This window comes from Staurois parvus, unplaced genomic scaffold (genome assembly GCF_062004578.1).
Source record: "Staurois parvus isolate SC_StPar_1 unplaced genomic scaffold, SC_StPar_1.0 ptg000213l, whole genome shotgun sequence".
Classification (NCBI taxonomy): Eukaryota; Metazoa; Chordata; class Amphibia; order Anura; family Ranidae; genus Staurois; species Staurois parvus.
Genome location: NW_028318009.1, coordinates 2,318,438 through 2,331,472, shown reverse-complemented (window position 1 = coordinate 2,331,472; position 13,035 = coordinate 2,318,438). Strand labels below are relative to the sequence as shown.

The following is a 13,035-nucleotide window of genomic DNA, read 5'->3' as shown; positions in this document are numbered from 1 at the left end:
ACCCTAAGCATCCATGGAATCTGGGTTGAGGACTTCTGCTGTACAGTAAAAAACCTTGCTGGGAATCGCATGCAGTCCAAAACAAGAAAAAAAAGAAAATGATGGGTGTAGCTTCACTTTAAGACATTCCATCCTGGCTGTGACTAGTTATTTCACCATAGCTGGGGAGCTGCATGTTTCTTAGCTGTGGTGTAGAATGTCAGTGACGGAACAGGAACAGCTGGAGGCGTGGTGCATTCAGAATTGGTGATCCACAGTAAATATGCTGCTCTGATCTCTGTCCTCTACAGCCTCAGCTGGCTCTCATATAATGTTAGGGTGGATCACATTGACGTAAGTTCTAGCATTTACAGTTGTTTGCATTACAATTTAAAGGCCTCAGCAGCTGGTCTTTGCTGTGTGTGAAGGTGACAGTGATCAGCGACTTACAAGTCACAGCAGCTTACGTTTCCTATGAATCAGCCAAAATTTGAATCCAGAGGGCCCCTGCAGGCACCACCGGGCCCAACAAAAGTCAGCTTGACTGAGCCAGGTGGAAAATTGGTTCACCATTGACTGCATCCTGTCTATCTAATGCGGCGATTTGCTCATATTAGATAGATATCTTCTCATTTACTGTTGAGTCTGCAGTAAAGGAAGTGAAGGGATCTACTGGTCATCTGTATATTGGGGAATGGGAGGAGCTCCCAATGTTTGAACAAAACATGCTGTGGTTAAACGTGTGGAGGAATCTAAATATATAATCCAAGGCTGTTCTAGTTTACAGAAGTTGTATATTTGCTCACTTGTTTATCTTTACTGGCTTTGCCTGACTCTTCATCTAGAATGTTGGGCAACAGAGGTACGGGCAGACAGACACTGAAGTGCAGGAAGAGTAATGAATCACGAGGGTGCTCATAGTACGTTGAAAACTACAAGCCGTCTGCTACGGTGACAGACAGGACTTGTAGTTCATTCATTCACATACCTGTGTGAATGAATAATGTGGCTGTGTGGGCGGAGCCCCGTACAACTGGACTGTTTTTAAATTGTGACAGCAAGTGTGGGGAGAGGATCCCCTGCCCGCTGACACGGGGATCAGAGAGCACGAGGTGAGGTGCACAGTAACACCTGGAATACAGGTATAATATGTTACTAAAGGTGACCTTATCCTTTAAAGCAAACCAGCTGCTCTGCTCTATATAGGCAAAGTCCAGTTCACTTTAAGGTGACCCCTAACTCTTAAGCTGAAGAGCTCATTTGGCCATACTTCTCCTGGGGATCACAGGAGGGCACTTAGTTCCTTACTCCTGTTACCCATGTTCAGCCAAAAGGGGGTTAAAGCCCCCTATCAGCTAATGTCACGGAGCTCGTCCAGGCTCTGCAGGGATCTCGACAATAATGTTGAGATCTGCCAAGATAACTGATTGGCAGCTGGCTCAGCCTATAGACACATTGCTGAGAGCCTGAGCCAGTTGCTCCCACCTCCTCCACAGTCCAGTTCTCCAGTGAGCACTGGAGGGGCAGAGCAGAGAAGCGGAGACCAAAAGTCACTGCTTTCTGCTCACTAAAGACCAAGAACCGTGAGTGATCAGTGGTCATGTGATTGCTCTGTTCTTGGTCTCAAAGCTGGCGGGGGACAGCTGCAGCTCAGATCAATGCTGCAACCCATCTAGGTGAGTATAGATAGTTGGTTTTTTTTGGTTTTTTTGTATCCCGCACTTCCATTTTCAGACTTGCAGCCATGACTGGTTTTGTATAAAGACTGTTGAGTGAACTCCTCTGGCCTTGTAGGTTCTTTTCACTCAGAACTGGCCTTGTAGGTTCTTTTCACTCAGAACTGGCCTTGTAGGTTCTTTTCACTCAGGTCTGGCCTTGTAGGTTCTTTTCACTCAGATCTGGCATAGCCCATGGACTTTCCACCAAGAAGAAAAGAAAAGGAAATATAGTTTATAATGCATGGTTTCCCAAAACAAATTATTGACACTAAAGCATTTTTCTTTTTTTTTTTGTTAAAATAATAGAGGTTTATACTTACCTGCTCTGTGCAATGATATGAGGTGTTTTATGTGTTTTGTAACATCAGTTACAGTCAGTATATAGTCAAGTCTTTATGTTTATAGGTCATTTAAATATATACAGTGTATAATGATGATTGGTTTGGGTTTCACCTCTTGTACGTATTCCTGTCCTTCACAGGTTCTTTTGAAGTCTGATGCCCCAACAGGTGATGTTCTATTGGATGAGACTCTGAAGCACATTAAAGCCACAGATCCTGCAGAAACTGTCCAGAGCTGGATAGAATTACTCACTGGTAAGGTTTGATTACTATCTTCAGGGGCCGCTGCTTCTTGTATGATCTAATGAGAAATCTACAGCATTGTAAACTATTAGCATATTGTGGCATAGAATTCTAAACATGGCTAGACTGAGTTGTCTTCCGGGGCAGCATCTGAGAGGGCTTCTCCCACCTAAAACAGGAAACACAGTCCACCATTAAAAAACGTTTCCTGCTCCTCAGTTCTTGTGTTTTCTTCAGACCAACAGGAGCAGCACATTTTTTTTGTCATTTTGTAACCAGGTCACTCTGCTGGTTGTAAGGGCCTCCCGGTCTGGCTGCCTTCTGAGGCTTCACGGGAGGCTAGGCAGTGGAGGAAGGGGCTGACAAGACTTTCATGGTCCATCTTGGTCTCTTTCAGCCTGAGGTTTCACTCCCAAGGATGGGGGGGGTAAGCAAATATCCCCAGCTGTAGGTCACTTGAGGCATCTCCCCTTCATGGCCCCCCAGGCATACAAAACAGCGATTAGGTGACCTCTGTTACCGGTTTGTGCTGTGCATTCTGTATAGTTTTTTTTTTTTTTTTTTCTTTTGCATGCCTCCTCACCTTCCTACAGGCTCTGCCCCCTTACCTGACCTGGGGTTCCCAAGATGGAGCCAGGGGCTTCCTTTAACGTCGTTTGTTGCATTTATGGTCACTTCCAGTGATACACTTTTGGTTGGTACCATCTTAGTGAAGGAAGGAACGGATACAGGGATGCAGTTCCGCTTATGTCACTTCCGATGGCTCCCTGATTGGCTGAGGCTCGTAATGTCACTTCCAATTTCACTGACTTTTTGGTTCATCAGCTGGGGAACATGGCTTAGGGCCTCAGCAAGGCTATAAACTACACCTGCCCCATGAGCAGTGCTGTTTGTAAAGCAATCAGTGGAAATGAACAGTGAGCAAAGAAGTCAGTGTTTCTAAAGTATGTTATGATGGTTGGTAGATTCTGACCTCTTCTAAGGAAATACTGTACTGTGTGCCAGTTATATGGGAGTGGTCTGCTTAAATTGTTATACACGTTAGGTTCGATTCCCAACCACGGCACCACCTGCCTGGAGTTTGCATGTTCTCCTTGTGCCTGCGTGGGTTTCCTCCGGGTACTCCGGTTTCCTCCAACACTCCAAAGACCTTAGATTGTACGCCCCTTGAGGGTTAGGGACCTTAGATTGTACGCCCCTTGAGGGTTAGGGACTGATGTGAATGTACAATATCTATGTAAAGCGCTGCGTAAACGGATGGCGCTATATAAGTACCTGAAATAAATAACGTAAGCCTGATGGAGGTTTGAGGTTGAGGTGGCTCAAAAGGTCACAGGACTAGGATACATTAGAAATTTGTTAAAAAAAAAAAGTCTCAATCAGAATTCTAGTCATAAGGGGACAGTCATAGATATTTAAGATGTAAAGTAAGAAACCACAGTAATGGTATAACACAATTTTTGTGAAAGAAAGTGCTGCAAGCGATGTCTACTTTAGCACACAATATCAATAGAACAAAAGGTGCTGCACTTCAACAACTACAAAAAACCCACCAATGTGCTTATTGTGCATACAAAATAAACACAAGAAAAACAAGAAAGTCCACTTTAATCTATAAGGTCTACTTGAAGATCGTATAGTGCATGCCAGACTCCGCCATAGGTAATTCACAAAAGGAGAATTGTACTGGAAGTGCTTCTGCTGTGGACCTGGACTGGCTGTATGGCACATTGTAATAGACGTGTAGAGCACAACAAGTGTGCAGCACGTCCCTTACTGGAGCAAGGCAAAAGATGCATATGGTGAGAGATGAGACATGGGCAGAAAATGAGAACTGGGCATGGAAGTCCAAACACCAGCATGTCATAAGCTTCCAGTGCAAACGTTTTATTGATCAAACAGCAGAATGAAAGTTTGCATCCTTGCTTGTGTGGTTTGGTCAGTCCTGACCATCAGTCATGTTTGCTATGACTAAGGCCATGGTTGGCCAAAAGGTGACTGCAGGGATGCGATCTTTCATTCTGTGTTGTGATCAATAAAACATGCAGGTGTTTTAACTTTGAGGATGTGCACCTATGAAGAGGCTCAGCGGTGAACTGTTTGTGAGCCGATTACTGTGCTTGTGGGTATGGAGCGGAGGCCTAGAGGACAGATGGGTCATCCGTTCCTTCTGTCTCAATGGGTAATTCATGAGTTTTTGTCGGTGAGTCATATTGTTAATTACTCTGGGAGGCCAAGTACAACATAGATTAAGATACAGGACACTGCAAGCATAGAGGAACGTCAGCTTCTAATTACAGCTGAGCACTGGTTCACAAATATGTGATTTGTGATGCATTTTCAATTGCACTGAATCGCATGACATGGCAGGTAGCATGTGTTGCTATGGAGGTGGTTGACATGCATGCGATCCACTCGCACAGCAATTTGACTGTGTTTGTAAAAAGAGGTCTTGTTCAAGTTTTGAGCGTTGCAAATTCACAGTTTATGCAAGTATAGTGACATTCAGGGATGGCAATTCACATGGCAATTCGATTCTTAGGCATTTTTGGATAGTAGAGGATTAAACTGAGAGAGAGAGAAAATTGGATGCTTGAACCGCACTACAAAACTGTGAGTTTTTTTTTTTTTTTACGCATATGTGTGAACTTAGGCTAAAAATAACAAAAATAGACTTTCGAGATGAGATTTCTTTCTGACCCCTTAGCCCACACTACATTTTATTAATTACAGCTGATGATAGTATTGTAGAGTTATCATAAAGAACCCCTTTCTATACTGATGGTGATATTTCATTTCCTTCATGTTTATTTAATGCCTTTGTGCTTTGCAAATGAATATATCCCAAAAACTACAGTTGTGTTCAAAGGTTTGCACACCCTGGCAGAAATTGTGAAATCTTGGCCTTGATATTGAAAATATGACTGATCATGCCAAAAAATGCTCTTTTACTGAAGGATGATGATCATATGAAGCCATTTATTATCAAATAGTTGTTTGGCTCCTTTTTAAATCATAATGATAACAGAAATCACCCAAATGGCCAAAATCAAAAGTTTCCCTCCCCTGGAATGTTTGGCCTTGGTACAGACACACAAGGTGACACACACGGGTTACAATGCCAATTAGAGGTTAATGTCCCACAGCTGTGGCTTTTTAAATTGCAATTGAGAAAAGGTATTTAGCAGTTTATATTTACTAAAATAATTGCATTTCATGTTGCGTGTACTATGGGAGACCAGATATAGTGAATGCAGGGTCCGTGGAGAGAGTTAATATAGTGAATGCAGGGTCCGGGGATAGCGGATATAGTGAATGCAGGGTCCGGGGAGAGCGGATATAGTGAATGCGGGGTCTGGGGAGAGCGGATATAGTGAATGCGGGGTCCTGGGTTTAGTAACACTTTAAACTAAATTACCCAAAACAAATCCTGACTTTTTTTTTTTCTTTCTTCATATCAGGTGAAACTTGGAATCCATTCAAGCTTCAGTTTCAACTGCGCAATGTACGAGAACGCATTGCCAAGAGCTTGGTGGAGAAAGGAATTCTAACCACAGAGAAGCAAAATTTTCTACTCTTCGACATGACCACCCATCCTGTCACCAACACCACTGAGAAGCAGCGGCTGGTGAAGAAACTGCAAGAATGTGTACTTGAAAAATGGGTTAATGACCCGCATCGCATGGACAAACGGACACTAGGATTGCTGATACTGGCTCATGCCTCCGATGTTCTGGAAAATGCCTATTCCTCCCTGCCCGATGACAAATATGATATGGCCATGAACAGATCGAAAGATCTCCTAGATATGGATCCTGACGTAGAAGCCAGCAAACCCAATTCCACCGAAATGATCTGGGCCGTATTGTCCGCTTTCAACAAATCTTAAGATATGTGGACAAAGATTAGACACAGAAAACAATGTAACCGTATGATTCTCTAGAACAGCCCATGGGTTACGGAGAAGAACGGAGCTTAAGTGCTGTGTTTAAACCGAGAATATGAACTTTGGATTTCCCAGTTTGATGGCCCAACTTTTTAGTTCTTCACCTTGAGCCTCCACTCTTTAAAAAACAAAAAGAAACACATTTTATGAAAGATGGACATTTGAGGCTCCTTTGTTGATGAAGCAATTGCATTTTCATCAAATAAGCACCAGTCTGGGTGGGAAAAGAGTGGCTTGACCAATATTTTACTGGATCCATCCCTTTAGTCGATTTCATTGTGTTCCTAAGCTTTGTAGTGATAGATATAAGGGAGACCATTCCACTTGTCGATCTCAGAGCAAGCTGAATTATTCTAGAATTACAAAGGACAAACTACCCACGGTGCTCTTGGGGACTGCAGACTAAGCCCAAGCCAACACACGGAATACAAACTTCTGTTGTTGCCTGATTCCTATAACCCACCCTCAGTCTTGTCAGTCGTTAACTTTTTTTTTTTCGTCTATCGTTCCAGCTTATCTGCAGCTGCCCTACTGTGGGCAAAAATGGGGAGGTGGATTTTGTGTCCATATGTTTTCTGTAACAGTTTTAGGATTTGTTTTTAGGCCAATAATGGTATCTCATTTGATCTTATTACTAATCTCAATGCAGCTTTCGAAGAGGTAAAAAGTATGATAATCTTCCTTTTGAAAATCTCAAGCTAGTTTATAGTTTTGACGAAAAAAAAGATTATTTTTGCATTTGGTCCAGTTGACTACCCGGGCCTTTTTTTTTTGTCATATAGTGTCGATGGATATTTTATGGTGTGAGTGATGTATATTCATGTTTGCACACTTGTAGGGTCATTGTAAGCTTCTTTTAATCCACGTTGTCCAGGATTGGCAAATACTTACTGGAAAGGCTGTGTCCATAATAAAACCTTTTTTTTTTTTTGTATAGAGGCAAAACGAATGTCTCGAGAGCTGCCCACCATGCAAACTCGTACATCAGAAGAGTAGAAGCAGCTTTAGGCTAACACTGTCCTGGCCATGCCTCTGACACCTTTTGGCCCACCCCTGGTGTGTTGGTCACAGACGTCCATGTCTAAGACCCATGGGTGGGGAGAAATGTGTCAGGAGCATGGCTAGGAAGGAGTTAGACTGAGGCTGCTACTGTTCTTCTGATGTGCAACTCTCAGGAGATTCTTTTTTGGCTCTATACATTGCATGTAGTCGGGGCGGACTCTCAACCAAGCCAGCACACTCAGTGGACCCCACCGGGCTTGGCTGTATAAGCCAGAGCAGGGACCTGAAGCTGTCATTAGGTTCACAGAACCTTTGCTTTGTTTTATATCACAAGGAAAGGACCATGGCTTTTCTTCCACATAGTTTGTCCTACCTTAAGGTAGAGGTGAGAATGTGGGACAAGACTATATTGTCTGTATTTGCAGAGACCGGCAGAGTTTTCTGGTAATCCCCGGACAGCTGTAATTATATTAACAATGTTTTGTGGTACTTCATCTACTTTATTGCCAGATTATACACACACCTATACTGCACCTGTGTTCTCGATATATAGTTGTCTCTGGTCTTGAGAAACCGACAAATTAAAGGCGAACTACTTGCAGTAATAAGCCATAATAGCTGCTTACCTGTGTCTGTATCTTGATTGTGTGTTGTAGAAGAATCAACAATCCACCTAATATTGTAGCCTGATGTAACCCCAAAGGCCTGTTTTGGAAATCAAAAGTTCTTGTTAATATTCAGGACCATGCTAGCCTTTGAGGCACAAATGGACCCATTCTTTAAAAAGGTGGCTGTAGCAGGAACTTGAACTGGTTTGGGATAGAGGAGACGGTTGACCTGCATAGGATAGGGATGACTTCCCAGGAAGGTTTCATCTCGCAGCTTTTCGTACCTTTTCCAAAAAGATATTTGGGAGTGCTCACTTTTGGATTAAATCATCCATTCTGCAATGGCTAGTGATGTCCCCAGTAGCTTATGTAGCTCAAGCAGGCTCATTGGGCTATCACTCCTGGCTTTGATCCACTTCTGCCTTTCAGGTATTCCTACACGATATTATTTTCTTTTTGTTTTCAAAAGATGTAAATGTGGAGGTCTCTGGCATGTGATTCTATAAATGGAAGGCCTAGGCTGCATTATTCACATATTCATCTTAAACCTCCTGGCAAATTATATACAGATAAGAGATCCTATTCAACAGATTGCACTGCTCCAGTCCAACATGGTGGCCAGTCATGTGATCTGTGCTAAAATTCAGGGTCACACCTCAGAAGGATTTATTGGAGAAGAAGAGAATGGTGCAGTGCTACGATCTCCTCTGGTAATAATCCATAGTTGCTCTAGAACTGGTGCTGTGACCAAAGGGTTGCTGAAGCCTCACACGTAGTTTATTCCAGGAGATAAGCTGGCACAACGATCTAACGGTACGAACATTTCAACGTGTTTTGGCCATTAGGCCTTATTCATGAGTCATGAATAAGGTCTAAAGGGCTGAAATGCGTCACATGTTTGTGGCTGTATTCCTCTGCACCAAATAAAGTCATCATTTTGCAGATTTATACGGCTTATCCTCTGAAATCGGAAAGATTCATTGACTAACTTATTCTACCTGAATGTCAGTTTCTTATACTCCAGCTAAGTATTGTCCATTGTTTGGTCACTCGGCTAGTAGCCATGAGAGCCTGTAGCAACAGTACGCTTAGGATAGGTACCCGTTTACTGTTCATTCGTATTGGTTTCTAAAATTGTACACCTGATATTGGCATAGGAGTCTATCAGACTTCCAAATAAATGGCTTTTATCATGTTACATTAGGTTGTACGCTTATCATACAGAAAAAAAGAATTGATCAAGCCTAAGGCTACATTCACACTTGAGTTTTGGCTTCTTCAAATGATTTTGAAGCATTTTTATGCATGTGTTTCATGCTTTTTTTTTTTTAAATCATTTTTCTTAAGGTCAAGGGAAAGCAAAATTACTAGGAGACTGATGTGAAAATGTATGGAAATTGCATATTACGCAATTTTCTGAGGTTCTCCCATTGACACGGCCATAAATATGTGATCCTGTTCATAAATGGCTCCTGCATTGCTTTGGTGCAACAACCAACAGAACATTGCCCAGACGGGTACACGACCCATAGAATGAAATCAAAATTTACTGTCCAGTGTTGTCACACTTCTGGAAATGCACAACTAATCGCTCAGGTGTGAACAGAGGCTAAAATTTAATCATTGCACTCAAAAAGGTTACTGTCACTTGCAGACAAATGACCTCAACTCAAACCTCTAAACCAGGTTTTCTCAATCAGGGTTCCTCCAGGGATTGCTAGAGTTTCCTTGAGTAAGGAGCAATTTCTGCCTATCAGATAAGCTCCTGCTGACATCACTGATCTGATCTTTTTTAGGCATCTTTTAGGGGGTAATTCTTCCCAATGACCACAAATGCAAGGAGCATTCTTCCCACTGACCATCACACTAATTTATCATGAGCTGTAGATCTACTCATTCTTAGCAGGGGTTCCTAAGACCAGAAAGTTATTTCAAGGGTTGCTCTGTTTTAAAAAGTTGCTCTAAACCTAATTTTTAACCTAACCCCTAATGCTGACTATGCAAGAAATAACGCATCACTCTCAGTTTTCCAGATCCCCAGATGAAGTTGAGACCTTCTCTGTAGAATGCATAGGGGGTGGGGCAGGGAGTGGGATAGGCTGAACTCTGAAAAGACAATCTTGGGCAAGTCTTGTTTTGATAAGAGCTTAGTCAACTTTGTTAGCACTGGGACTTAGTTGCCACAAAAGAGTCATAACTGGCCAGGAAACCTCCAAGGTAGTAAGTGGTGAACCCAAGTGAGATAAGGTCATGCGAAGAGGAAATGTTGAGGGCCCTAGACTTGGCATAATCACCTTCCAGGCCAGAGATCTGTGCAAAAAGCTCTCAAGTGTAGATAAGGTTAGGAGAGGAGATGTGTAGGGAGGTTTTAAAGAGAACACCATCCGAATACAGGCTGAGAAGAAACTGAAGAATCCATCATACATTTGGTCATTTTAGACAATCCCAATCCAAAATAGATTGCTCAGAGCAGTAAAGCAAAAGATCCATTTTGGTTGAATTCTACCAATTTTTTTTTTTTGTGTAAATCATCACTTATCAATTGAATGGCTCCAACTGGTGCCTTCAATTCTTGAATAATTCCTTAATCGCATGGAATGATCACGCTATATTTGTGAACAGTGCAATGTAATCATTACAACTCAAAATCTGTACTATCAAGGTCATAAACTTTATATTATTACAGGAGTATTACTAACAGAAAAACAAATTTCAGAGAAAATAAATGATTGAATGAAACGATTTGCCAACTTGGTTGCAAAACACAGAAGTATCTGCATCAAACTGAACCAATAGGGACGTATTTCATCTGTATATAATGTATCAAGAGGGTTGGGGTAGATATGGGGTGGTTAATACAGCACAGGCCCACTGTGAAGAAATCCTAGGCTGAAAGGAATACGTAGGGTGCCACTGCAGACCTCCTTCTGAATATGCTAGTTGCCTGGCTCTCTGGTTTTAATACGTTGAGTCACTGGGCTGAAGCAAACGCTCAGATTCCAGCCATGCTCATTATGTGTGTGCGTGTTTAGGTCAGTCACTCAAAATCTATAGAAAAGGATGAGAGCACCACAAGGTGAGATTAAAGTGGCTCTAAAGTCAAAATATGAATGAATTCCCTGCATTAAGACAAAATATGTCCCTGTAGCTTAATTCCCCCCCTTCTCCAAAATACCTGCTTGAATCCTCACTCGATCCATCACTGTGCCCACCTGTAACAGCTCTCTCTGCTCTCAGAGGACCCACAGGCAGCAGCAGGAGCCATTGGCTTCTGCTGCTGTCAGGTGAGGCCGAACCATGATGTGTGCTTCTGAGAAATCACACAGCCCAACTCAGGAGCGTGCCCAGTCTTTGCCCCCATAGCACACAGCTTGCTATGAGGGTACACTCAGAAGAGGAGAAGCAGAGAGCACTGGCAAGGGGGACTCTAGAAGAAGAGGCAAGGAGCCACTCTGTGTAATGGTAGGCATTTATTATTCTCAACAAATGGTCAGAAAGCTTCCAATGCGTTTCAGTGGCTCACATAACCCCCCTTCTTCATCAGAGAAGTAATTCCAGCCTGACAGCTGTTTGTTGTGAATAATAATTTTTTACTGGTCCTAAGCGTAGGTTGTGGTGCTCTCATCCTTTTAGACTGCTCTGAGGAGCTCCAGGAATGCCTCGGCTGACAGAACAACCTCCAAAGGTTGGGATCAATACCCAATCTCATGCACATCTCGGTCAAGGCCAGTGACTCAGGAAGTATTGAAGCCATTGGATTACCATGGCATTTTTGGAAAAAGTTCACAATGACAGGCTATATGTTCTCTCATAAACGTAAAAGCATTAAAGCATTTGATTTAGCAGAGAGTGATCAAGGGAATCATTCCTCAATGAGTATGCTACGGTTAAAGAAATCAAAGACCGTATTGCAATCTTTGCTTCCTGTAGTAGCCAATAAAGCTGTTCCTTTTTTTTCCCCCCATACTGCACAGAAAAAGAAAAAAAAAATTCCTGTTGCTATTGGTAACTGAAACAGTTCATTCCTCAGACAGTTTATTAAAGAGGCCATTTGTTAACTAGGCAGGAGGAAGCTGTGACCGCTGTGGGTGGTTTAGCAGTCACTATAGCCAGTAGCTGTTGCTGGAGTTTTCCTGATCCATGACATACTGCTACCTAGATCCTCACCAGTAATAAGGGGAATTCTATGTCTTTAGATATACAAGAGGGAAAGCGTAGCATCTTTTCTGTCTAATGAAGCCTTCGTTTCAAACCAGTATAGCATTTGTAACTCTGTATATTTTCATTAGCTATTATATATTCTTTTAATTAGATTTTTTAAATATTACTGTATGATTAAATATCTTGAAATATGTATTTTTTGTTATATTTTTGAAATTACCAATCAATGCACAGGGGTTTCATTAAAGTGTATGCGTGGCCTATGCGATGTGGGGGCAGCCATCTTGTCACAGATCCAATGTGCTTGTTAGTGACGTTTTGGCCTTGTGTATCAGAAAAGTCTATGGAAATCGGAAGAACCAATCCATTCCAGGCTTCAGTTTTTATTGTATGTTGCTTAGAACGTTCAAGGTTGGAATCGAATTGTTTGCCACGTGCATCACCGCCATTTTCTTTTGGAACACCCCATTCATAATGGCTTCCTTTGCTGTACTTTAGGTTAAGAATGCACTTTAAAAAAAGTTTAATCAAAACACAATGGATGGTGGATGATATAAATGAGATGTGCAGGACCAAAGTGATGCACTTGTTGAGTCTTTTGAATGAAGCATCTTTCAAATAAAAGTCTGTATAGTATTTTAAATCCTGAGTTTGTGTTTTCAGTTTTAGCAAAATTAAAGGGGGAAAAGTATGACCACAACTCCCAAGACTCGACTCCAGTCTGGAAGGTTGCCAATTCTTGACTTGATTCTGACCTCACACATGTATTTAGTGCCACAGAGGTGGGCTTTTCTGATTGGCTACCGCATGTGAGCATCCAATGATTTCTGCTGAGAGTGTGCTCATTCGGTGCTTCTAGCACAGTGACTGACCTGTCACCAATCGGTCTCGGTCGCTGTTTACATTTGGGAGTTGGGGACGTGTGCAGCCAAAAAAGGTGTTCAAAATGTCCCTCTGCAGACATTCCACAATTCCTATTGAGTCAGAATTTTGTTGACTGTAGTCCAGGGGTGCTCATCTTTTGAAGGAGGCCCACT

The 13,035-nt window shown here is 42.3% G+C and overlaps 1 protein-coding gene across 2 annotated transcripts in view; it reads left to right on the top strand.

Annotated features, from left to right (window-relative positions):
• The window catches only part of GOLPH3L (golgi phosphoprotein 3 like), an 85,292-nt gene extending 72,651 nt beyond the window's left edge, over positions 1-12,641 (top strand). For both annotated transcript variants that reach the window (XM_089678954.1, XM_089678956.1), the window contains exons 4-5: positions 2,179-2,293; positions 5,743-12,641. In XM_089678954.1, the coding sequence (XP_089535080.1) occupies positions 2,179-2,293; positions 5,743-6,170 (543 nt within the window). In that variant the 3' untranslated portion in view covers positions 6,171-12,641. The remainder of the gene's footprint in view (positions 1-2,178; positions 2,294-5,742) is intronic.
• The last annotated feature ends 394 nt before the right edge of the window (positions 12,642-13,035 follow it).